Source organism: Lathamus discolor, chromosome 3 (assembly GCF_037157495.1).
Source record: "Lathamus discolor isolate bLatDis1 chromosome 3, bLatDis1.hap1, whole genome shotgun sequence".
Taxonomy (NCBI): Eukaryota; Metazoa; Chordata; class Aves; order Psittaciformes; family Psittacidae; genus Lathamus; species Lathamus discolor.
The window spans coordinates 117,437,869-117,465,336 of NC_088886.1; the positions used below are offsets into that span (position 1 = coordinate 117,437,869).

Below are 27,468 nucleotides of genomic sequence, written 5' to 3' on the forward strand. Positions count from 1 at the left end.
GCTCAGGACCATACTCTGCCCTCTTTTCCCTGTTGCTGGTTTTTAAGTAATGACGTGTGATTAGGTGTGTTTTCTTTTTAGATGCAAGAACGTAATGTCACAAGCTCAGGAGGAAGGATCTGTAATAAATCTGTCAAGACAGGATGTTGTGGTTTAAGCCCAGCCGGTAACTCAGAATCACGCAGCCACTCGCTCACTCCCACCCTTCCTCCCCCTGGCTCCTGGAGGGATGGGGAGGAGAATCGAAAGAATGTAACTACCACGGGCTGGGATAAGAATAGTCCAGTAACTAAGGTATAACACAAATCACTACTGCTACCACCAGTAATAATAATGGTAAGGGAAATAACAAGGGAAGAGAATACAACCACTTACACTCGCAAAACTGATACCCAGCCTGACCCGAGCAGTGATCTCGCCCTTCCGGGTAACTGCCCCCAGTATATATACTCGGCATGACGTGCTATGGTATAGAATATCGCTTTGGCTATTTTGGGTCAGGTGTCCTGTCTCTGCTTCCTTCTGACTTCCTCTCTTTCTGAGCAACAACTAAAAACATCGGTGTTATCAGCGCTGTTCCCAGGCTGAAAGTCAAACACACAGCACTGCACCAGCTACTAAGAAGCAGAAAAATGACTGCTACTGCTGAACCCAGGACACAGGAGTAGAGCGATGAGACCACAGACTGAAAAATGGGAGTCAGGAATGCAGAGTCCTGATAGCCTTACCTTGGTTGTGGGGCTTGCTTTGGTGCAAAGGCTAGAGGAAATTTTAAATTTTAAGTGAAGAGGTTCAAATGGAAAACGTGGTGTAATGCACCACAGGGTCCTTGGGAATGGCACAGGTCATGCTGGGTGAGCGCTTCTTCAGGAAAATTATTTACCTATTTACTTAAGACTGAAGAAAAACCCACCAATCTAATCTTTCCTGTCTTTAAATAAGGACTGGATAAGGTGCCACGTTGGGTGCAGAGAGTCATCTGGAGATGAGGAAATGGGTGAGGAAATGGCTACAAGGGTGTTTTGAAAAGACAAATCTCAGACCAAAGTCAATTTACAATGGAATGTCTCTGGACTTATCACAGATAGTAATTTCATTAAAAGTCTTAGCAAAAAATGACAGAAACATGAAATCTGTTGATGATAGATAGGTGGGGCTATCACCAATTGCAACAGGGGTAGGGATGCTGTGGGGAAAAAAAAGAGCCCAAACAGCTGACTTTGAAGACTTTGGTAACAGAATCCACCAACAATTCATTGCAGCAGCAGCAGCAATGGGCCGTCACTAGGCATATCAAGGATGAGGGGGTCATTAAGAACAGCCAACATGGTTTTATGAGGGGGAAGTCATGTATGACCAACCTTATAGCCTTCTATGAGGAAGTGACTAGGTGGAGGGATGATGGTAGAGTGGTAGATGTAGTTTTTCTTGATTTCAGTAAGGCATTTGATACTGTCTCCCGCAGCATCCTCATAGATAAGCTAAGGAAGTGTGGGCTTGACGATCAAGTAGTGAGGTGGATCGAGAACTGGTTGAAAGGAAGAAGGCAGAGAGTTGTGGTCAATGGGACAGAATCTAGCTGGAGGTCTGTGACTAGTGGAGTTCCTCAGGGGTCGGTGCTGTTTAATATTTTCATCAATGACCTGGATGAGGGAACTGAGTGCACCCTCAGCAAGTTCGCTGATGACACAAAACTGGGAGGAGTGGCTGACACACCAGAGGACTGTGCTGCCATTCAGCGAGACCTGGACAGGCTGGAGAGTTGGGCGGGGAGAAACTTGATGAAATTTAACAAGGGCAAGTGTAGAGTCTTGCATCTGGGGAAGAACAACCCCATGTACCAGTACAGGTTGGGGGGTGACCTGCTGGAAAGTAGTGAAGGGGAAAGGGACCTGGGGGTCCTGGTGGATAGGAGGATGACCATGAGCCAGCAATGTGCTCTTGCGGACAAGAAGGCAAATGGCATCTTAGGGTGCATTAGAAAGGGAGTGGTTAGTAGGTCAAGAGAGGTTCTCCTCCCCCTCTACTCAGCCTTGGTGAGGCCGCATCTGGAATATTGTGTCCAGTTCTGGGCCCCTCTGTTCAAGAAGGACAGGGAATTGCTTGAAGGAGTACAGCGCAGAGCCACAAAGATGATTAAGGGAGTGGAACATCTCCCTTATGAGGAGAGGCTGAGGGAGCTGGGTCTCTTTAGCTTGGAGAAGAGGAGACTGAGGGGTGACCTCATCAATGTTTACAAATATGTAAAGGGTAGGTGTCAGGATGATGGAGCTAGGCTTTTTTCAGTGATATCCAGTGATAGGACAAGGGGCAATGGGTGTAAACTGGAGCATAGGAAGTTCCACGTTAACATCAGGAAGAACTTCTTTACTGTAAGAGTGACAGAGCACTGGAACAGGTTGCCCAGGGGGGTTGTGGAGTCTCCTACACTGGAGATATTCAAGGCCCGCCTGGACAAGTTCCTGTGTGATGTACTGTAGGTTACCCTGCTCTTGCGGGGGGGTTGGACTAGATGATCTTTTGAGGTCCCTTCCAACCCTTGGGATTCTGTAACAAAAGCACCTGCTCTAACCCAAGCTCATCGATGGGACCACCAGGGACAGAAAAACGTACATGTACTGGTTTAGCCCCAGCATACAGAACAGATGTAGACATACAATGTCTGGCAAAATCAACGAAAGAAATAGATTTTCATTCCAAGGAAAGTATATTAATGAATTAATTGAAAAGAATGCATGCAATGCTTGCTAACTTACATGGAACGGAAGGAGAAATAATAATAAAAAAACCCCAACATTATTATACACTAAGTAGGGTGGGCTATAAAATACCCATTCATCTAGAAATAAATTATAGACACTAAAATCTGTTAGAGCTAGAGCAGTTTTTCACTTAATTAAATGTGATGTTATTATTTTTAGGGAAGTGATTTATTCTGTGATACCTAATTATTTCTTTGAAAAAGTTGCATGTTCATCTTTACAACTGTGAAATTAAGAACAGGCCATAAAGTCTTACTTTGATTGAGAGACTTTTCTAGAATACTGAAAGAAATGTGCCAGTGCCTAAAACCTGGATACACTAGCCTGGATATACTGGCTTTTCCACAACCGTATTTAACAAAGTGCAGTTAAAATCCTATTCCTTCGTGCCACAGGGGTTGAGAAGCATTAGCTGCTTGCAGTGCTCAAGAATTATCCCAGTTCTTCATCTGAGGTATGAAACTGGGCTGCACAGATTCAAAATGGCTGATTTTATCATGACCCCAAAAACGTGTAGCAGGTGGACAAAAAATTCTCCCCAGCTGATAGCTGCATTGTCCTCATTCAGTATCTTTTCTTTTGCTGGTTAGATTGGAGATGGAGAGGACTTTGCTACTCGTGATCACATTACTGACAACAGTGGACAAGTTGCAGTGACCAACATTTAAAATTTGGGTATTTCAGTTTATCAACTGAAGTCCTAATTTTCAGACATGTTTTCTTTATTCAAGGCTGCCAAAATACATCCGTGAAAATCAGATCACTAGTATGAGTTCCTAAAACAGATGTAGGAACTAGGTAGCTGATTTTGGGTGCCCTCATTTGAGGTGGTCTTTTTGGCTACCTAGGACCAGTTCTAATTGCGGTTCACCAGGAGCCACCAGTTTTATAAACGAACCAGCACATTGCACATATATGATTTTAAAAATCTTCTTCTCAATTATTCTGACTCTTTTTGCTCCCTCTGGATTTTACTCTGATACCTTCTGCTTTGTTTGAACTTTCACACTTTTTTCCCCCTCTCTTGCACTTTCATTCTTGAGATATCCAAACCATAGGGAAAAGTAATAAAAACCCGTCATGGTTGGACTTCCAAGCCTGTGTGGTATAAAGAGAGTCACAATTAGACAAAAACAATCGAGGGTCTGGTGAACTGATGAATAAAACATGCTTCGATAAAAGAATCTGCCTAAGTAGAGTATCATTATAAGGTAGCTTTGGTGCAAAAAGGCTTCTTTCCTCACTCGACATTTCTCCAAGCCAGAAGAGCATTTACAGACTACTATTACTGAAATAACCATCAAGGTGTTCAGTAAAGTAGTTATCCACCTCAAAAATACAGGTTATCAAATAAAACTCTGTTTCTGAGTATTTCAAACATGGAATTTTCTCAGCTGCAAATTCAAAGGGAAGCAGATGCCTAGGAGCCTTATTATTTGAGGAGTTATTAAAGAATAGAAATCATCAAGAGAGAGCACAATAGCAGATCAGGTTGAAAAGTTACAATTCGCGTTTTTTCCTGACAAGTCGAATATCAAAATAAATTCACTTCAGGCACATTCTCATCAGTTTTCATCAGTTTTCTCGCAAGACTTTTATTAGCACAAATGATCACAGGAAGCAAACTTCATGCTGAAAGTGCTCTACCTACCTCCGAAGGGTAAGTTCATTAGGAAGGATTAATTGGGTGAAGGCATTATCTCCTTTGAGAAGTCTTTTTCATGTCAGCACTTAATAATGTTCACTCTATTCAAGCTAACTCCGGAGTGCAACTTTCCACTGTCATTCTGAATAGGCAAAACACCACTCTCTCATGTCAACTATTTTTATTTCCATTGTAATGAAACAACCACCTGTTACTCAATGATCAAAGGAAGATAGATGCCACTGTAGAGGACAGAAAATGAGGTACTGGAGGTTCAAAGGACACATTATATCTGCTGTGACCTGCTTTTGCTCAGTGAACTTATCTACGAGCATCTCAACTCAGCTGTACAGGGTAGGCTACAGGCTTGTGCAATGCTTTGTGCCAGAGCCCTGCAGTTGCTGAGACCAACTTCTGCGTGTAACAAAGAGCTTAAGTCACTTTTTGGGCATTGTGAAGGCCCTCTACACACTCATCACTGAATAATAGCCTGCAGGAAAGATGTATGAAATCAAATTTTTATAAGCATCTAAAAGCATTGCCTCCTGTTGAAGTCATCTAACACCATCTCTACTTGGGACTGAGAAGATTTAGAGCATTTGCATTCATTGTTAAAGGAAAAAGAAAATAAAGTTTCCAACTCTTTAGAAGAGGAAGAGTTTGATGCCAGTGCTGTATTTCTGCTTGTGCAATCAGCCCTGTGAAATTTGGAAATCGCTGAGGATTAGGTCTTATCAATTTTTTATATGAATGACATTGCAAAGTGCATGGTTTGCATTTGTCTAAGCTTTTTAAGTGGGGTCTTTCTCCTGTACAACGATGGCAGCATCAAGTAAGGTTTTGTAGATGTTGTAATTTCCTTCTCTTTCAGATAAGATTTAACTGACATGCAAAGTATTTTAGGAAGGAAAGATATTAGTTTTAAAGAGCTCAGGATTTTCTATTGCTACTTAGTGGGATGCATGTTATAAGGCTTTTGAGTCATATGATTATAACAGGAGAAACCTGCCACCTTGAAGGTTTTCTAATTTATTTTATTCTAAATTTGGGGTTTCTATGTTTAAGTACTTCCCCCAGATTTTCATTTTTCAAGCTGAAATTTCTCAAGGTCAATTTCACCCAGGCAGTAAATGTCTCTGGAACGCATGAAAGCAAAAGACATGAAGAGAATGGCTTTACACTGAAAATTTTACCAGGAAAAAAACACAACAAAACCCCCAGTACCAAAACCCAAAAACCCAGAAAACACAAAAATACTTTCATAGCTTTCCATCACATGGCAAAAAGAAGTAATGGTTGTCAGTGAGGGAAGGGGCTTTCAGTGTTCTGCAGGACATTGATCCTGAGAAACCTTTGCAGGTGAAGCAAAGTTAGGGGTTTTTTTTTTCATCCCATTTGAGGAAGACAGTTCCCTTTGCAAGGTGTCACCAGCAGATCATCATGTTCTTGAAGGGCTGAAAGAAGCCTGGGGTCTGACAGGTGGCTCTCCTGGCCTCGCTGGAGAAGAGGGATGGTGCGGGACCCACTGGGAGAAGTGATGGTAAGCTGGCATGTAGGACACTTGAGTTGTGTCCCTTGCCCAAAAGCAAGGATGTGTGCCCTGCTCCTGCAGGGTTTGCTTTTGTAGATCTTATTTCCCTGCAGCATTTAAATATTATCTGCTTAGGTACATGTTAGCTAAAGGATTTATTTCCATCTTTGCGGGATGAAAGCAGAAAGGGGTGAGAGAGGCAGAGGGGCCTCATGATTAGAGGCATGTAAAGGCAGTAAATTATGTAAAGGCAGCAGTTAAGGGCACATCAAAGGTGCTTTGGGGCAGCACTGGGGCTTTGATGCCAAAGTCCTGGGTTGCTGTTATGAGCAGGTATTTCAGAAGGGCCCTGATGAGAACAACACAGAAAGCCTCCTTCGCCTGTGTATCCTGGCAAGTTGCTCTTGGGAAGCCTTTCATTTCACTGACTCATAACCACAGATGAAAAGGGTCTGAAATGAATGTTGTGGGGGAAATAGGAAGCAATTCTGGAAGCACACTAACAGAAAAGCTTACAGGATCAAGTGAGACCTCCCTTGCTTCTCAGAGGAGTTCCCCTCCACCTTTGCCCCCCCAGCAGAGTAATCTGAACCCCAACTGGAGTGATGGGGACTTGTACAGGTGCGAGGTTTCTTGCTGGGTCAATGCACCAAGGACATTTCAGTTGAATAAAAAACATTTGTTTCCAAAGTGAAAAAAATGTGAGCATGAGAAAAATCTGCTGTATGTTCTGCATTCAGTTCCAGTCCACACACACTGCAAGTGCTTGAAATGCAATTAATAATGTCAGACCCTTTTATACTTTCAGAGAAGTTATTTATTATTACTATTGTATTGGCATGACACTTATTCACCTCAGTAATAAAGCCTCTCACTTATAGTAATGGATCTAGCCTTACGACCTGCCTGCAAGGAAAGGAAGATTTTAAAGACGGAAAACTGGGGTCCAGCAAGAAGAAGGGATTATGGCCAGACTGGGAAAGCCTGTGGCAGGGCCCCATGCAAAATGCAGCTCTCCTGATGACAGGGAGAGCTACTAATTACAAAAATGAACTTCTCTTTGCATGCTCAGATTTAAAGGTTTCTCTATTGAACAGTCAAGTTTTTAACAGCAGGTACCCTGTGATATGATTTCTAGCTTGATTTTGTAAGCAGAAGATGACAGATCAGACAAAGTCAGGGTGTACATGAATGTCAATGGCACATCAAGGAGCAGAGTGGCACACCAGGAGTCACGACCAGCCCTGACAAACCTGCCGTATGGGCTTTCAAAGAAGGCAGGTTCACCTAGCACAGAGGCAAAGTCCTGCCTAAACCCAGCCCACCAAAAAGCAGCATCCTACACCACGATGCTGATGTCCTGCCCTCAGAATAACTGAAGACTGATAATAAAATTACTATACCTGATGGAAAAAAACATAAGCAGTCACTGACAGCCAACCGCCAACCCACCAATTCTGCTTTGCCAACTGTTAACTGTCAGCTGGAAACACACTCAGTGTCGTTGTGATGAGTTCATGTGTTTTTCCCCAGAGGACTCAAATGTGTGATCAAAAAGCTTTTCCTCCATCTCTTCCCCTTGCGATGTTAGGGAGCATCTCCTGGCTGGCTCACAGTACCCACCTCGTCCCCTGGGCCATCAGTGCTGGGGCTGGTAAGGGTTGTTTCTCTTCCTCGCTGATTTTCTTCTTCACACTGTTCTTACTACCTCACAACACCAAGGAGGTGGTGACTCTATGGTGAAACAAGTGCCATCCAGTTCATTGCAGGCCTGACACAAAGAGCAGGGCTGAGCTGTCATGTTTGCAGAGGCCAGATGGTCCTCACATTAAATGGAAATCAAAAAAAAGAAGAGATTATTCACCAAGATGGAAAGTGGCTATGGAGAGGCATTGGAAAGGATTTGTTTGCTGCTCATCTTTGCAAAATATGTGGAAACTAATTAGGCAAATTAATGAGGAAAAGCAAGGAGGAGGTGTGATTGCCTGGATGTAGCCTGCAGTCCCTCACTGACAGGTTGCCAAACAGGAGGGGAAGATGGAGGAAGAAAAAGAAAGATGTCATAGCAGACTGACTATTTTCTATATTCCCCACTTTCCTTCCCTCCCTAGACAGGACAGGATTCTGGTCAGGTGCAGTCTTTGCCTGAGCCTGGATGAAATTTCATATATTCCTACATTTTTCAGGGACCATTGTAACACAATCCTTTGAATATGGAACGCTTCATGACTTTGTGTGTCATCCTTGTGCAGGGGCCATGTTAGTCTTCTCTGTATCGTTCCAGTTTTAGTATATGTGCTGCCGAAGCTACCAGTATAAATGGTAATTATTTTCAAAAGCATTTTGTTGCTGAGTGATGGAATTGGAAGATTTGTTTAAATTGGAAGAATTCAAATTCTTCTTAAATTCAGAACAAGAATGAATTTGGGGACCATATTTGCTGGAGGGGTGAGGCTGCTGCTCTATATGTACAGGGACATGAAATACAACTCACCCATACAGATGAGAAAGCAAGTTTATTCTCCCATTAATACCTTTACCTGGCTTTGTAGTACAGCTCATATTAATGTCCTTAGTTCAAAATTTCAAAAGTGTTAAAAATATTAATAAACATTAAGCAGTAGCTCAGGAATAATTTATACAAGGTGCAGTGAAGGTACTTGCTAGCAGTGCTTGTTGTTTTAAGGCATTTCTAATCAGGTGAGACACTCCTAGTGAAACGCTCAGATGGGCACATGTCTTTTGTTTCATATCACTTTAGGCTCTGAAGCCAAAAATCTGCATTAACTTTTGCCAGGAATTGCAAGTGAGGCACTTTGGGGGTTGGCCATGACCCCACATCCCCTGAGCACAGGAGGAAAGTTTTCCTTGATTTGTCTGCCTTGACATAAGGCCATGGAGCCAGGGATGCTCTGCTGAAGAAGGGAGCTGGGAAGAGCAAGACCTTGGAGGGAAGCTGTAAGAATTAAATAAGCTCAGGAAAGATCTCCAGGCTGAAATTTGTGCTGTTGTCTTTGTTATTTTTAAGCGTGTACAAGAACAAGTCCTGGCACAAGGGGGTGAGTTTGGGTGAATAATTTTTAGACTGAAGGTTGTTCACAGTTGAGTTGTTTGATTCTCCAGTGTTAATTACTTCTGCACTGTGTTGGATCATGTGAGTCACAGGGATTTCTTTGCATCCCAAAGTGGATAACTGATATGCAAAATCAACTACCCGTAGTTGGTAGTAAATAATTGAGAAGGTCTATGAGATAAGTATATTAAATCTGTAGAATTTTAATCTGAGGTTTTTGAAATATTGTTTCCTTTTCCTAAGCAGCAAATGACACGATCTGCACAAGCATGTCAAACCAAAGTCAACATTTATCTACATGAAAACATCTGCAAATCAAGATCTTACACACTGTTTGTTCAGCACTGAAAGTGTATTAGCCTTTCCAGAAATAATAAAATAAAAACATTTACCCTCTGGATGATCATTTAAATATCTTGTAAAGTAAACCCACTCTGAGTCAGGAAAGCATTGAAAAGTGTTCATAAAATCAAGGGACTTGGTCTTGTCATAGTGAAGTCAATGGCAAAGTGCCCATACAGTTAAATCCTAAAGAAAACAGCCACTGGAGCAATGAGCTGTAATCTTCTTTAATCCATAATATCAGCTGTTGACAGATACATAGAAAGTGATTAATAGGATGCTAAAAAATGTTAACAAAGCAATAGGGACTTAGAAACTGCTCTGAAAATTTCTTTATCACAGTTCTAAATTCACAAGAGGTACCATGATTACAGTGTATGACAAAACATATGTTTTCTCTACCAGCTTGCTAGCAGGTCTTATCAGAAGTGTCATCAGACTATCAAGAAGCAACTAGTGGAAATGAAACTCCTGTTCTTCTCTTCCCTGTTCCTTCTCAGAGACAAGAAGAAAAGCCCATCTGGGATCCAGCTGTCTCACATGTTCTACAAACCCTGGTCAGACCTAAGATCTTTCCAGCTCTAACTTGTACTCCAAACACTTCTCTCTGAGGGACTTTTATGATTAAATTTATTTTTAACAAGATGCTAAAGGATGCTAAAGGAGAACAAGATGCTAAAGGAGAATGGAATGCACATCACATATCCTACATTTTGCATCAGCTGCTGCTTTAGCTAAAACCAGCAGCCTTAAATAAGACAGTGTAAGGAGGGCTGCTGCACAATGTCCTCTGGGTGCCCAGGCTGCAGCCCCAGCTCCCGTGCCAAGCAGATCACATGAACGTATTTGTATTAGAGGGATAAGCTGTCAGTTTATTTGTTTTCCTGGTTTAGGACTGATTGAATGGAACCTTTGCGTTGATAAGGGGGCTTTTAGAGCCATCCATTGTACAAAAACAAGGAGATTTCCAGGCTGTTGCTGTCAGGTGTCCCAGCAGCTTGGTACATAGTAGAGGGACCATGCACTGGTCCATAGAGGTCTTTGGAGACCTAACCAGGATTCTTGCCATCTAGCAAGGTTTAGGTTTCTGTTGATACTTCAGTACTGGGGTTGAATGACTCCAAGGAGCAATGGTTAACAACAAAGATATTTTAGACTTGGTTTGGATATTTCTTCTCAGTCTGGAGGATATGACCTTCAAAAAATACTGTACTTAAAAAAGTAGCATGATAAACACCTTAGAATTATGACCTATGAAGGCCTTTGTAAGCTCCAGGAAGGTCAGTATGATCCTGTCACCAGTACACAGACGCACAACCAGCAGCTTCAGGGAGAGTTGTCTGGCTTTTGCTGCCTCCTCTGCTGGGTACGGAGCATGCAGAGATGGTTTATGGTTTGGGTCATCAGGGCTAACTCGATCAAAAGACACTGCATGTTGAGCTCACAGTTACTCGTGCCCTTCCCACCACAAAGCTCGTTGAGAACAGTCAGTCTCTCAGGAAACCCAAATTCTGTTCCTACCAAGGACTGTCTGACAATATTTTCCAGGAAACAGCTCTCAACCATGCATGGATTAAGGGCAGATGGAAACCTATTTTCTAGGCTAATAAGCATGTCCTGAGTCTTCCTGGGATTTCCTAAGTACAACCTTGCGGCAGCCTCTCCACCACATCTAGATTGTGCCTTAGGTTTCTTCACTCAAGGGACCTCCAGAACTAGCATCCCAAATCTGAAGACTATAGGACAAAGCTTGGTGTCTCAATGAAAACTATTAATACAGATGCTGTATGGCTCATGGTCATTAGAGATCTCACTGTACAAACATGCATTTATTTGAGGTATTTATTTATGAAGAATGCATGGAGTAACCGAAGATTTTCTATATCCTTGATCTATATTTCTATGGGCAAATATTGAAGGATGTGAGGAGGAAGTCAGCATCTGTATTTTTATGTTTTGCTCCCTGATTGAGGTTAATTTTATTTTTTTCAATATATGCTCCACTGAGCTTGTCTTTCAATGGGATTATTTGGAAAAGAGCTATTAGATTTTCCAGTTCCTGTGCTACTTTCATTCCCCTCATAATGTTCATGGAAACCATTCAGCCCCCAAAACTAAATACAAGCCCAGAATAAAAACAAATTCTCCTTCCTTGATATTATAAAGAGCTGCTTTCTGTAACTCATTTTTAAGAGGCTGTAATACACAATCAGAGCAATGACATGCCATTGAAATAGGCATATTATTAACTTGAAGTAAGGATAAAACCTGCAGCTGAAGCATTTAAAAATAATGCAGTTTGGGTTTTGTAGACATTACTTCTACTCCAGAGTACACACAGCAGCTTACTACATGTTGTACACAAAAGCATTCGCTTTGGGCTGGAGCAAGCTATCATGCTGACAGAGACCCCTCAGAGAGCCCTGGACCTGCTCCTTCCTAACTGCAGCACTAGGAATTGCCATGAAACTCACTGAGGGGTAGGGGTCATCCTGGACTGAGCTTAATTCAACTCAAAGGTAAAGCAGAAGCAATCTCTTGCTCCTGACAGCCCCTTCCTTGTGTTTTTCTGCCCCGGTCAGCCGCAGTGCCTGGTTAGCTCTCTGCAGCTTGAGAGGCAGCCAAGCTGCAGCATTTCAGTCTTTGCGTGGGGACAAAAAAACAACCCACGAACAAAACCTGTGCAGCCCTTGTTGGCACCTCTGCTGTGCAATTTTGACTTATTTACGACCTGGAGCTTGGCATCAAGAACATGACTCTCAAGAAGAAAAAAGCGTGGTCCCCAACCGCAGTGACCCAGCAAAGAAAGCTGAGCTAAAGAAGTGCCCCATCCGCCTGCCTGGCTGCTTGCTCTGCCTCCAGCTCAGCATCTCAAGTGTGCGGGGAGGCGGATTTAATCCGCTGGCTGCTGCGGCCCCCTCGTGGCCACGCAGACCCAACTGCGCTGCTGCATACGGCTGCCGGGAAAGCGCAGGCAGAAGTTCTCTGTGGGAGGAGAGCCTATTTTAGAAAGCACAAGTAGTTATTAAAAAGCGTATTCGCCCAAGAATAAATATGTATATACATAAATGGAACAGACACTTAGGATAGCATTTGTTCCAGGTGAACAGGCAGGATTGTCGTTAAATAACTTGCTTTCAAGAATCAAAAGAAAAAATACAGATAAAGCATTAAGCAGTCATGTTTTTAATGGGCTGCCCTGTTTCATCTCCTTAGGCTGTCACTAAAGAGTCTGCTTTGAAGAGTTCCTTTTCTTCTGAGCATTTGCACATTGATTTACAATGTTGTGGGTAAATTTGGTGCTTACAGGTTTTGCTGAGTATCTGCTTACCGGAAACATGTCTGTCTGCACAGAAAACTCCAAGGAGGGGTAAAAACCTCTTGGTTTGGGGAAGATCTGGGGGAACATGGGCTGTTCCAAATGTCTGCAAAGCCTAACAGGTGGATGGTTCTTTGGAGCTTGAAAAGCAAGACTGATTTTTTGGTATATTTTGGTTTTCTTTTTAATCTACCACATAGAGACAGAGACATCACCAACACTTGGAAATATACCATGGGCATTAACCGTGGAAGGAGAACACTGATGAGAGCAGTGCTGAGAGTCTGCCCAACAGCCCAGCTGTACACTTGCTGCCCAGTGCTGCAAACAAGCACGAGCAAAGGAGGTAGATACCTTCAGAATAAAAAATAAAATGGATCAAAATGAAAGGCTTGTGCATAGGTATGGAGTACTCTGGAGGAGACTGTCCAGTTTTGACTGATGTTTCTTAGACTGACAGCAGTAGTACTTACAGATCAGTGTGCTGCAGTCCAGACAGAGAGATGATATTACGCTATCAGTTTTCCATTGCTTTTCTCTTTTATTCCTTACAGTAGTTGCAGGACAAATGGCTGCATGTCAAAAAGATATGAAAAAAAAAACTGCAAACCAACCAACCAAAACAGAAACTCAAACAAGAAAAACCAAACCAAACAAAATTAAATAATTAATAAAAACCCCACTCAAACCCAAAACAACCCAAACAAGCAAAAACCAAACCAAACCCCGAAAAAACAAAGGACAAAGTAGAGCCACAATGACTGTGTGAACTGACATTACCTTTTCAGATATGGACACTGATACTGGTCAGTCTATCTGGGCAGAGAGATGGTGTGTGGGCTGCAGGTAGGTTTATTGGGATCATGACATGCAATAGTTTACAAGCCAATGTGCTGACCCGCGTGCTCATGATGCTGAAACAAGCCTTTTGTTTAAGAACAGGCATCACTAAGGCAGCCCCTTAGGGTACACACAGAAGCTTAAGCACGGAAAAATCAGTTTATAGTGGCAGGCTCTGTGCCTGCAGGTATCTGAGCTGGTGCTTCCTGCCCTGAGAGCTATTTGCAATGAAGCCAGCGGGACTGCAGGCAGCTTTCCCCCCTGCACTCAGGCACAGCACGACGAAACAATGCAGTGCGAAGCCCCACTAACATTCCGTGCAGCATCTCCCTCTAGAGCCGGGCCGCGGCGGCACATCCTTCAGCCCTTTGAACAACTCAGGTCCCTGTGGAAATAGTCTTAACTTACCTGTATTAACATCTTAACTACATACATTATATTTAAGTAACGTCGGTTCTGTTTTGCTGCACTGCAGTGATGCGGCTTCGAGTGAGCCAAGCTCCCTTCTGCAGATGCAGCACAAGGACAAGCTGCAGCTCACTCACAGCTTTTCCACATCCTCAGGCCCATCTTTCTCACAAGAAACCCCTAATGTTTCCATAAAATGGCATTTTGCGGTTTTGTTTTGTTTTGTTTTTAACTAAATAACTTCTTTGCTCTTCATTTTCTGTCAGCCCACATGTGCAGAAAAAAAATGTGACCTTTTTGGTTTAAGATTGCTTTTATTTTAAATGGAGAAAAACAGTAGTAAGAAAGTAACTAAATTAATGTCTGCCTGAAAGAACACAGGGCAGCTATTGTCCTGGGATCCAAAAACATCTCCAAACATAATAACTGGTAATTTTTTAAGGCATGCCTATATTGTGAGGTGCTGAGATGATTTTGGCAGTAAATACCTACACTGATACCCCCACGTGAAACAGCCTAGCTCAGAGCAACTTACATCTCATATCTGGGTGCAGCAAGGCACATTACTTGGTTGCAAAGCAGTAGGGACACCTTTCCATTCTTGCCCTGGCACAGCTGGAAGCAGTGGGTCTCTATGCAGCCAGCACAGGGCCTGCAGCTTCATCCCAGCTGAAAAACAGCACCTGGTCATATAGACACGTCTTAAGATATGTAAACATGCTGGCTCTATAAAAAAGTGGAAATCCCAGTGTCAAAAGCACAGACAGGACGCATACTATCAAAAACCAAGTCCCTGTAGGCTTTTAGTGAGGTGAAACTCTTTACTGTATGCAAAATGTTTTCCTAGGGCTAGACTAGGACCTGGTGTAGCAGAAGTGTCCCTGCCCGAGACAGGGAGGTTGGAAATAGATGATCTTTAAGGTCCCTTCCAACCCAAACCATTCTATGATTCTATGACTGAATAGCCAGAGTGAAATCTTGGCCCCGATGACCTCAGCAGGACAAAGAGCTCATCTCTGGTGTCACAGGTGGCTCTGCTGACCCTGGCTGTGAATGAGAGGCTGCAGCTGAGCCTCACTTTCTCACCTTCTTGCCTGTGAGTTGCCTTCTATGCTACACACTTCTGCAACTGCATTGCCTCCATACCCACCCTAACTTGTCTTCTACAGTTGGTCCGGACTCTAGGAATCAACCACAATCATACTCAGGTTGTTGCTGAAGATGATCCTCCCGTCCTTTTTGCTGCTGCACTCTGGCTGGCAGAGAGCCTCCTGCAGCTGCTGCCGCAGACCTGGGGGGGCCGTGCCCAGGAAGTTTTTTGTCCCCGTCAGGAAATCCATCATGCAGCCTCCAACCGGGTCCCCATCGATAAAGCACTCGGTGATATCCCAGCCTGACGGGAATTCATAAATGCAGTATTCAATACCAAGTCTCTTCAAAATATCTGTGATGCCGTTGGAGGTGATGTAGTGGCCACTGTCCGTGGAAGGCAAACAGTGTCTGTACTTCTTCCATAAGCTGGCCCATCCACTACTGTCTGACAGAACAGGAGGAAAGGTTACTTTTGCAAAGCCAAAGCAGTCAAACACCAGCCAATGCAACTATTAAATGAGTTTGAAATGCTCCCTTGCTGCTGAGCCAGAGCTTTCCCCTTACTTGAGTCCACTTATAAATATCCACACCAGAGAGAGGTAAACCTGTGGTCTCTCCACTTCTTCCAGAACTCTCGCATTAGAAGAAAATTCATGGGAGATGGCCTCAGGCACTGGATTTGGCTAGAAGGATTACACACAGAGGTACCAGTGTGCTGAGGCTGCACATGCACACTACCTATTACGTGCCCTTTGCTAGAATACTGTAGGTGTTTTATATATTAAACCTCAAATTTAAGTGCATATCGAAGAATACATAGCTGAAAAAGATGGTCCAAGCTAGCAAGTGAAACAGCCTACCAGCAACATGAGAGGGAGTATCAAAGGCAAACATGGGGAAGAAGCCTACCTCCAAAGATAGGTCCTCCCAGAGCTCAGGTAATGTTTTTACAGCGATGATTTCACCATGAAGGTTTGACTCTCATTCATGAATAGCCACACTTCTCTCTAGCTAGTAATTTCACAGCAGGAGGTCTCTTTTAGTTATGGAGCTATTTATCTATTTAATAAGCATGGAAACAATGCCACAAAGGGGTCCCACCAGATATTGGGGTCCAAGAGCCTAAGCCCAAGGTTACATGCTCCCTATGAAATACAGCACTGGTTTTATCTAATTACTCTAGAAGAATAAGCGCTACTGAAATCCTGAGAAGCAAAAAGTAAAGGTGCCTCTTACCTGATAAAATTATGATCAGGAGTTTACCATGATGGTCAAGGCAGCTGTGGAAAAACTTGATAGTACTGGGAATATCCTCCACACGGTACAGCATCTATAAGTGGCAGAGTTACACACAGCCATTATTCCTCCTTCACAGTGCAATGCCCCTTCAAAGGCTTAAACACTTTATAGAGTTGGCTTTAGCTACTTCACAGTTGCTTCCCAGCCTGTCCTGACTCAGCATGCACATTTAAGGATGCCCCACAGGACTGAGCATCACCAGCTCTCTGCTGGCACCAACAGCCAGGGGGCAGACCCAGGGACCTTCTGCTCAGCTTCGGCCACCAGCCAGGTACTGACATGCCCACAGAGGGGAGTCTCCTGGTTTGTGTGGGTGGTCCTTATCACCAGGGGCATTTCTCAGACATGCCTGGGACATGGGTAGGATGGGTCTCTTCCAGATATTGAGGAATTTGCGCTAAGGCAAAGCAGGGCTCATCTCAAAGGCTGCCACCGGGACTTGTAACTTGACCCGTCCATCAAATCCCCGAAACACTTTCTGGTTGTGAAATCAGCTTTTATGAAATGAAAGCAGGATGTAATGACAGCAAAAGGAAAGAAAAGCCACTAAAGCAAAAGAATAACAGTTTTTTTACAAAATATTATTTTGCACATACAACAGCAGTGTCATCAGTATCAGAGACACAGCAGCACCATTTCTGACCCAAAACCTGACACAGGTGTTCTTCCACTAAACTTTCTCTTCAGTGCTACCCAGACGACTCTGATAAGGCAAAACAATCAAGGTCTTTTGCAGCAGCAAAGTATGATTGTTGGTTTCTGTGTGACAGCCTGAGACTTGTCCTGTTTTATTATCTCCCATACACGGTTAAACCAGTACAAAGCAGAGACCAAAACCAGGGTGCATAGAGAATGAGGTTTGATGTTTGTATAACTGCTGCAGAAGTTATGGCTCATGGGAGAGCTCAGTGAGACCAGTGCTCAGCTCTGGTCCCCTAACTTCATGCATACAGCAGAAATGAAGGGAGTGGCTAAAGCTAACACTCCTATATTAAAACAATACTCCATTACCTGGATCATATGGATGAAGTCAAATTTCTTGTGTACACCTTTCTCTTTCACCTGTTGTTCATACTCTGAGGAAGTGAGCTGGTGCCAACTAAAAGAGACATTTTCCAGGTCTGGAGCTTGATTCACCAACTCTGTTTAAAAAGTAGTAGAAAAAGATGATTTTCCCGGAACAGCAGAAAAACTCATCATTCAAATAAAGAATTCTTGATGTACCCCAGGCAGAAGGTGTAGCCTTACCTTTGTAAGCTGCCACATGTTGTGGGTTGGGCTCTACAATTTCATTGTCAATAAGGACACCTGGGTGTGCAGCCTGCAGTATCCTGATCATTTTCAAATCCTGCTCACCTATTCAATAAACATGAAATCATTGCTTCAAAAAGTGCTTAAATGTGATGAAAAGATGCAGTGTACCTGCCACCTCCCTGCTGTGAAATCCCCCAGGCAGAAGGGAGGCACCTTCTACCTTGCAGCCTGCATGGTGGCATCGAGCCCAGTGGTAGCCTTACCGTGATATTTGATTGCTTGAGGTAACATATCGTTACAGATAAGACTAAGAACAAGGAAGAGATAAGCAACAGTGCAGAAACCTGCTAGTGGCATTACTCTGTGTCATGGGACAAACAGGTCAAAATAATCAAAGGTCAGTATTTAGAAAAAACAACCAGGAAGCATTAGTTTCCACAAAACCACAGTTTGAATCGATGCAAGGAACCAGTTGGCACAACTGTGTAACTTCAGCATGGCACAGGGTGGTCCATGCCTTGGGCAGTGCCACAGGGATGTGATGGTTGTTCGGGTGTGACACAGCTCCCAGACTCAGGGAGCAGCATGGCAAGAGGAAAGACCCATTGACATGCAGTAACTTGGATCTTCCCTCTTCAGGGACCAGCCACCTGGTCTCAGCTCTGAGCATTGACTGATTTTTGGAGCTGCAAATAGAAACTCACATATTTGTGTGTAGGTACCCTGCAAACTTAGCTGTTGGTGCTCCTCTGTTGCTGTCTCAGCTCTGAAGGAGCAAGCAGCATCCTGTCTTATCCTGGGAAATTTCCAGCCTCTTTTGAAGTGATGCAGGTCACTCCTGTTTTCTCCCAGAAAGGCCACAATACACCAAGTGTACAAAGAACCTCTGGTCATCTGGGACTACAGAAACAAACAGCAAAGGTGACCACCTTAAGTGGACCTCTGCATGAATCCTGTCTGTAGCTTATGGTGGGGCCTAAAAATAGGCCTGCACATGTAAATGCCACACACAGAGGTCTTGATATTAAATACTGCATCTTCCCTAGCTGACGTACAAGCTATGAGAAAAGTCTTCATCTTTGACAGGTGTTGCAGTAAATAGAATTCAAGGAGGGAAACAGAAGCCATGCCAGCACTACAGGGACATCCAAGGAAGGGAGAGCCTTTTGAAATTGGAGAAAAAATAACCAAGACCCCTGAGGAATGCAGTGGCAGCAGAGCAGGGCTGGCCAAAAGTACAAGGAAAGAGGCTGCGGGTGCATATGTTGAAGGTGGGTGCATGGACCAATAGTTGACAGGATGGAAGATCCCTATAGGAAGGAGCTGATTCATTTTAGGCAGTCCTAAATGCCAGTTAGTATGTGCCTGTGATGGGGAGCACCAGCAATTAGAGGTGCTGACAGGGGCTCCTTGCAGGCTCAGGGCAGGCAGGAGGTAAAGCATCACTACCCCATGCCCTGGAGCCACTCTTGGTAGCAAATAGGTGTATCACAGCAAATGCTTTTCATAAAAGTTGCTTGGGTGGGGTTTTTGACTCCATCTCTGTAAAATACCCTAATCCAGTCTTTGCAAGAGCAGTGAATAGTGTCCTCATCTGGGGTATCTGCAAAAACTAGCAGTAAAATACAGTGGTTCAGAGCAGGAATTTGTGCCAGCTTGCTCTGCCAGCAGCTCTTCAGTACTAACCACAGTGAGGGTGAAGCACAAGTGAAACCCCTCTGCAAAGAGCAGCCCATGCCTCACTAACTGGGAGATTACAGCCCAGAGAGTTAAACCAGACATGGGTAAACATAGGGCGAATGAGAAAATGTGATCTGGAGCTGACAACAGTATTTTAGGATGTAGAGTCAGTCCCTAATCCCCATTAATATTTTCATCAACTAAATTAATTCTGGGGGCTCTGTGAAATCAGAGTCCAAGCCTGAAAAGGTCAGGGATCAGATATAACCTTTTGCTCAATGCCATCCCAGCTTAGTCCCTGCCTGGCCACAGAAGTTCAGCTCTTGCAGCTGTGGGCAAGCTGAGGGGGTGCAACTCTGTACCATGTCATCTGTGAGGGGCAGGAAACCCAGGACATTTTAAAGGTTTTACTTTTCTATTAAAACACCTTCTGAAAAGGAAATAAAGAAAAATTAAGACTGTGCAAAAAGTTCATTTTCCCCTTGTGTTTTCCTGGAGTCAGAATTTTGGGTTTGTAATACTTAATGAAAATAGAATGCAATTGAGAACTGAGTGATTTCTTCCTGCTTGCTTTCTCATATGCTCCAAAATATTCCCAGCTGGGGAAAACAGTTTAATGCTATTTTTCTCTCACTCAGGAAAACAAGGAATAAAAAAAAGAAAAAGAAAAAGTGAGAAAAATACTTTAATTTGAAAGTATTAGCGCTTAACATTCATCTGAAAATACTTTTGAAAGCAAAAGCAAACTCTGACAAATCAAACTGCCACTTCTTTTCTCTACTTCTTATTTATCCCCAGTTTCCCTAGGAGCAAAGTTGGATGTTTCATCGCTTTTTTATTTTAAACACAAATTCATTTAGAACAGCTTCAAAGCTATTTTCCAAAACATGGGTTTCTCTCTAGAGGGACATACCATTTGCGGTTAAACCTTACTTATCACTGGATATAAACAAAGTAGTAACAAAAACACACATCTTGGAAAAGCTGAAGCAGCCCCATGCTAATGGTGGTTTGCACCACCTGGAGCAGAGCATCGCCCAGCTTTGGCCTCTGGGATCCCTAAAAGCAAAGCAGAAAGAGAGATCCTTTCAGATGGGATAGTCTAAGATAGGACTTAGGGTGGAACAAACCGCTCAGATCTCTTTAATTCTCTCTGATGAGGTTTGAAGATGCTGTCATACCTAACCCAGTTCTTGCTTTGAGACATACAAAGCCAGGTGAGAGTAACCAAGAGGAACAGACTAAACCAAAATCATCCCACTCATCTTACTTCTCAGAAAGACTTGAGAAGCAGTGTTTCAGAAGGGAGATGTGAAAGGGAGGGAGGGGAACATTTCTCTCATCCTGGCTCCACACCCCATATTGCCATTCACTGCCTCAATGAGAAACACTGTTATTAAAACCTGATTTGCTCAGAATTTTGGCATCGCCTTCTGCAACCCATAGGGACCCCCCAGCCTCTGTCATCAGGAGTGCTGCTAAGCTCCTTACCTGTGCCACTTCCAACGCCCAGAACATTTATAGTTGATTTTCCATTGCCGAGACTGAAATTATAAATACATATTACTTAACCACAATATGTCACACGACTTTATGTTTCAATTCTAGTATCTCAGATGTGACATTTGCCTGGATATTTTCCTGTTTTGCCACATGAATTGGGCTAGAAATTCAAGCATCACTTTGGAAAGCAGCTATAACCAGCTGCATGGTGGGAGCCAGCTCCATATGAGCAAGCTCACATATCAAAGTACAGTAGGCAACAGGACATAGTGTTTCTCATCCTTTGCCAGAATGTAGTAAGTAAGTGCCAGTACTTCATGCAGTAAATGGCACCATGGAAAAATGCCTCAGGGAATCCCAGGGTGAGGGGTTCTCTTTGGGGGTAGCAGTGCTGTGCCTGGCTGGGATGGGCACTGCTGGGCATGCAGGGACAAGGCAAGCCAAAGCAAAACCTATGCACCTGGGGGAGAGAAGTTTGATTTTCCAATATTGGACATAAATACCCAGAGGAAGTAAAAGATTATTGGAAATTCTGTCTTTTCAAAATCAACCTTGATTTGAAATTGGGAGGGAAAGTCAGAATCTTCAACGTTTTTTATCTTAGAAATATTACTTTTGAGAAGACCAAAAAAATGCCAATCACGTGGTTCATAGCAGAATATATAATTACAGCCTGGCTGGAGGAGGAGTAGCCCAGGCCAGAGGCTCGTTACTGCTCCCACATGCTTTATGGCCTTGTACTGCTTTGAGGCATGGACCGTACAGGGTGATTGAGTTTCCCATACACAATCTCAGGAGACTCCACAGAAATGATTCAACAAGAGGAGAACAAGTAGTAAATCCTGGAGGATGTTAGTCAAGAGCTTAGCCCTAACTAGGGCCAAGACCCTTTGACAGGCCCATAACCATCATCATAGGAAGCTACAATGTTTTACATAATTTAAAATTCACATAAATAATTCAATTACATTTCCCAATACAAATTATTTTTTATTATTATTTTAATGCTTACTTTTTATATATATCTGATATGGAGAATAAATTTTGACTGCCTAATTTTTTTTCTCAATGGAGAATAGAGTTTCTGTAACAGCCAAAAATTACCCAACTTGAAAGGGCTTTCATGTGGTTTGTATCTAGGCTGTTCTAAAACTATCTGCAGATATCCAGTGTTAATATATTACATCAATACTTCACAAACTGATTATCATTTGGTACTTAAGCAATGCAAATCGACTTAGGAGAGAAATAAGGAGGTCTTAGGGGATTGAGAAAACCAAGAATTAGTCACTAGAAGGGAATTAGAGATGTGTTTCTGTTTGGGCTGATGTGTGATGAAGTCCCAAATGCAGGGAGAGAGCACAAGAGATCTTTCTTTTGAAAGAAACAAACAAAAACCCCAAAATCTTTAATCCTTGGAAAATCAGCTAATGAAAAAGGATGGACATGAAAATTAGGTCTTGATTCTTTCCTCAAGATAAGCTGAGAGGCAATGCAGTGTATTAGTTGCAATGGCATGTATTCTGGAGTCATTAAACAGAATACCCTTGTTCTGGTTTTGGCTGGGATAATTTTCTTCCTAGTAGCTGGTGCAGTGCTTAGTTTTGGATTTAATCTGGGAGCAATGCTGATAACACACCAATGTTTCAGTTGTTACCCTGATCTTGTCTCAGTGACTGATCTTGTCAGTCTCATGCTTTGCCAGTGAGGAGGGGCACAAGAAGCCAAGAGGAAACAGAGACAGGACACCTGACCCAAACTAGCCAAAGGGGTATTCCATACCACAGCGTGTCATGCCCAGTGTACAAACTGGGGGGGAGTTTGCATGGAGGGACTGACAGTTGCTTGTATTAGGCAGAGTATTGGTCACAGGGTGATAAGCAATTGTATTGTCCATCACTTGTTTTTTTGGGGAATTCTATTTCTCTTTTTGTTGTTTCCCTTTTCATTACATTAGTGCTATTATTATTATTATTACAATTACTAATATTAATGTTGTTGCTGTTGTTATCATCATAATATTTTACTTAATTTCAATTATTAAATTATTCTTATGTCAACCCACAGGTTTTACCTTTTTCTGATTCTTATCCCCATCCCACCGGGACAGGGAGGGGGGTGAGCAAGCAGCTGCATAGTACTTAGTTGCTGACTGGGCTTAAACCATTTCAATCCTAGAGACCACAATTAAGGGACTTAAAAATGAATAGCATTAAAAGTTCATTCCTGCTCCAAAAAGTCCATAAACATGTTTTCTGATCCTTGAATGCAGGTTGCCCTTCCAGGACAACATATGCCTTTCCCACCTTGGTGGAAGTGCTTTCTTACCCCGCCATGATGTTGGGCAATTCTTTCTTGTTGAACTCATCCATGCACTGGTGCTCTGTTGAATGATCCAAAAATGACTTGAAGGCCTCTACATACTCCTCAGCTGTGAGACTTCTCATGGAAGGGATCACATATAGCTCTTGAGAAACAAATACAAATGGTATGTTAGTGGTTCCAAGGCAAGTGAAGGATCAAAGCACTTACCTTGTGGAAGAAACCCAACACAGAAGAAGCCAGAGGTTTGGGAATATGGTACAGAGGACACATGGGCTAGGAGCCATTCATGCAGGTGGGCTAAAGTTAACACTTTCCAACCTGTTCACAATCAGGTTTTGAAAATTATTCTTAGATGTCCTTTTCTATCCGCATATTTGTTAAGTGCTTTATTACTACAGGTCAGCCTGAGGAAAATGTCTCCAAAATGCTTAGCCAGATATGGGGTACGGAGTTTACAGAAAGGGAGGTAACTGGAGAGTTTTTCTGAAAGAATCAAGGCAAGAACGTGAAGGAAATTGCCTAGCAGGTCCAAACCTGGAGGGGCCATCGCTCACACGTATGCTGGATGGTGTAACTGAAATCACCAGCTGTTGGCACACTTGCTGTTAGGGATGAGGCAACACAAAAACTGCCACCTGCAGCTGAAGCAAATATAGTCAACACCAAACACCTAATTTCTGAATCTTGTCAGCATGGGACTGCAATGTACTGCCAGAGAGGTGAATTTCTCACTAGGAACTGCAGGTCGTGGGCAGGAGGGACACTGGCAGCAAAAGCATTTCATCTGAATAGGCTCGTGCTTAAACGTGCGTGGCTGAGAACAAGAGGTCTAGCTCTGAACACCCAGGTTGCAAGCAGTTTCTGCAAAGACCCACTTTATCACTGTCTCATTCTAAGGACAGCTCTGCTCTAACCAACTGCTTGGGTCTGAGGAGCAACAGGAAACCTGAGGCTCACGAGAAGATTCCATGAGCTGAGTACTCGCCCTGGGGTCTATCTCAGAGTGCTGCAGTAGGAAGGCAGTTATAGTGCCAGCCTCAACATGTGAGATCAGCATAGGAAAGGTAGCATTCAATGGGAAAAAAATCAGCTTTTCCTCCTAAATAAAATGAGAATGAAGGACAGAACTCAGCAGGACATCCTCATCCTCAGTTTTGCCTTTTGAGGAGCTGCTGTTTAATCATCAGCTTTTAGTTGCACTAGTAAGAAAACTGTGTATGTCTTATACGGAACTGTGCTGTTTCCAAATCACATGTCATTGGCAGCTGTGTTTCTGGTAGGCATGTAGGGAGACCCTACATGTATCCAGCGCTATTGGAGATAAGTATACCAACATCTATCCTCAACACTTTGACATACACCCTGAAACCTGAAATCACCTGAATTGCAGTCAGTTTAGCATCCTGGGGTATTGTTGTTTTGTTTTATTTTTTAATCAATCTCTCACTCCATAAGAACTCAAACATGTTTGCAGTGATAGCAAGCTGAGTGGGTATTTTACTTTAATCTCTTTATTTTTTTCTTTTTCTCCCAAATACCTGAGTTATCGTGTGGAGCTGTCAGAATCTCTGCTTCAAAGTTCATGCTGGGGAACCTATTCCTGTAAGGAAAGTATAGCACTTCAGTTATTTGAAGAACCTGCATGCTTTTTTGAAGCTGCATTGAAAATGCAGAACAAAGAGAAGACGCTCCAGGACAAATTTTCCTTGTCTGATAGTCAATACTGTTTGTATTTGACTAAAGAAAGTCAAAATTTCTCAGTTAGCTGATCACCCGTAAGTATCAGCAACAGACTGGCCACCTGCACCAGTGCTTGTCTGAGATGTGCTGTGGCAGCTTTTCCTGCCTCTGAAGAATCATTACGCAGTCAATACAGTGGATATTGCATACAAACTCTGTGAAACCTTTAATCATGAACGGAGTAAAAGAAATAGCAGTGAAATAAGGAAAAGGCTATAGTGAGCTTCAGCATCTGAAGTGCTAAAAGATCTGCGTGCCCAAAGTTTCATGGATCTTTCTGCTGTGACTTTTTTTAAAAAAACGTAGGATTTTCCTGTCTGCAAATACCACCTTGATGACTTGTAGAAGGTACAGGACTCAAGGGGAAAAAGGCCATTTGACAATAAATGTTTTCACTCAGTCGCGTGTTTTCATTCTTAGTTTAGGGGGGTTTTGTGATGATTTCCAGCAATGAAGTCACATCTTCATTTTCCTTTGACAGTGCGCCTCATCTACAAAACAGGGATGAGGTGCCACTAGCAAAAGGAAGGGATGAAATTAAATTGGAGCAAGGACCCCAATTCTGCAAAGGAAGTGTTGGGGTGAGGTTATCTATGCAAGGGGAACAGTCATCTTCTGGGTAACCACATTTCAAAATCAAGATGCACAGCAAGACTTAGAGGTGATATTCCTGTATAACCTGGGTTTAGACACGTTTCTGCTCCCAAAGCTTTGCTGTTAGAAAATGCTTCATGATAAGCGATGAGCCAAGAGGCAGAAAAGAAAGACAGGAGTCTTGCAGTGGGTCTCTGAGATACGAATATGTAATGACTGTGCTAGCAAGTAGCAAGGGAGTGGTCACATGTGCAAATAACACACTGCTTTGGTTGATGAAGGAAAGGAAAGACTAAGATGTCCCAGAAGTCTTGGAGATGCCGGGACGCTGCTGGAGTCCTACAACACCAGTTGTTTTCATCTGAGTTCACTGCCAAAGTCGTGTACTTGGCTCCCACAAGGTATGTCAAAGGTCTCGGTTCCACCGCCTTGACCTCACCTCTCCCCAGAAAAGACTTCACAGAAGCTGAAGTCAGCCCACCTCCGTGAGCTCCAGCTTGGCTGCAGGTCAGTTCCCCCAGTCCCCACTCAACCCTCTAACCTCTTCTGTCTTTGCCTATCAAAACAGAGGACTATTCTGTACTCTCAGCTGGCTGAACCAAGCAAGATGGTTTTCAGAATAAATCTCCTACTAAAATGCTGAAGGGCAGTGTGCCTTCCCCTGTGCAGAGAGGAACTACTCTTGGGGTCCCAGAATACAAACTCCATTCCCGACCGGTCAAATGTTTCCAGCCATCCCAGGAGACCTGCCAGGTGACCTGCATAGGCTGCAGCACAAGTATTCACCAGGATGGATGATGCCAAGGTAACTCTTCCACCGAGACTTTTGCCATTTCTCCCCAGGCAGGGTTTCTAAGATTAACACTTGTTGCTGGGAAGGTGAAACAGGCTTAATTACTGCTAGGAACAAATGGACTTCCTCTAAAATCTGGCTTAAAATCTAGCTGCCCATCCCAGGACCCCAATACACAACAGCAAGACTGGAGCAGTGGCTGTCAGGGAACAGGATGCTCGTGGGCAAATGGTCCTGACATGGTTCCTTGCCAAGTCAGAGCTCAATGTTAGCAAGGTAAACCTCTTTACCTCCCTGAACTGAGCAGGTTGCATTACTGAGTGTAGGTGCAGGGCGCAGAGAGAATTCACAGTGCCACTTTAAATGACGCCACACCTTTAAGTTGAAAAAGTCACTAAATTCAAGATGTTTCTAGCGACACAAATTGCAAGAACATCTTTATAACTCACCATTCCACCTAAACTTCAGCTGCTAAGGGACTGAAGGTCTCCTCACAAAGGCTGGTTTAGACCCCATCCCTCCCAGGACATGGGCACATCTGCTGTTACTCCCATCTTGCACACATCCATCCGTGACACAGGGACAGCAGGGGCTGGCTCTGACACCCAGCCGGATGGTGGCAAAACTTGCACCCTCGCTCCCTTCCAAAATCCACATACCTCTTCATCTCTGGGACGGGGTCCATGGCGTGGCACGTGCCCTGCTGGGACACGGTGGCTGGGCAGGGGCTGGGGGCTGGCCAGGTACCTGGTCCCTATGTTAGCATGTCCACCTGCTGCCCCGCTCCGTGCCGGCCATTCAACCCGGCACGATGGAGGTGGTGACCCTGGCGTGTCCGCAGCTCCGCCGGCACCTGTTGGGACAGGCAGCGTCACTGCACAGGGAAGGGGAAACCTGAGCTCTGTGAGGAAGGAGCAAGGGCCGGGGCGGGCAGTGCACAAGGCCTGACGTCTGCGGGGCTGTCCTCGTCGCACGGCAGCTGCGCTGTTTTCAAGGGGAGGGAAACAAAAGGAACAGATTGAGACTTCTAAACCTGCGTGGAAGTGGCTGAGCGGTTCAGCCAGAGCAGGGGGAGCTGGGGGCCATTTCCATCCGCGTTTTAACTTGCTTTCACCCCTGCTGCTTCACTGCCCTGGGCAGGAGGAGACGATCTCCTGCATTCTTGCCACGCTGCTGCCTGAGAGATGGACATGTTGGGGATGCGCTGGAGATCCCTGCTCTCCAGGCAGGAGAGGCTCACTGGCTGCCCAGCCCCCTGAGCAAGTGAT

General features: G+C 43.7%; 1 protein-coding gene and 1 non-coding gene across 2 annotated transcripts; both read right to left on the reverse strand.

Annotated features, from left to right (window-relative positions):
- Positions 1 to 8,145: 8,145 nt before the first annotated feature.
- Positions 8,146 to 8,249, reverse strand: LOC136012479 (U6 spliceosomal RNA). Its single transcript, XR_010611781.1, has one exon. It is a non-coding gene; the product is annotated as a U6 spliceosomal RNA (small nuclear RNA).
- A 6,708-nt stretch (positions 8,250 to 14,957) lies between these two features.
- Positions 14,958 to 26,970, reverse strand: LOC136011206 (carnosine N-methyltransferase 2). Its single transcript, XM_065672845.1, has 8 exons — positions 26,860 to 26,970; positions 24,612 to 24,673; positions 23,077 to 23,215; positions 20,737 to 20,789; positions 17,560 to 17,667; positions 17,323 to 17,453; positions 16,249 to 16,342; positions 14,958 to 15,457 (listed from the first exon to the last, which is right to left on the reverse strand). Exons 1-8 carry the CDS (start codon positions 26,883 to 26,885, stop codon positions 15,102 to 15,104), a joined length of 969 nt encoding a protein of 322 aa, XP_065528917.1. The 5' UTR covers positions 26,886 to 26,970; the 3' UTR covers positions 14,958 to 15,101.
- Positions 26,971 to 27,468: the final 498 nt, after the last annotated feature.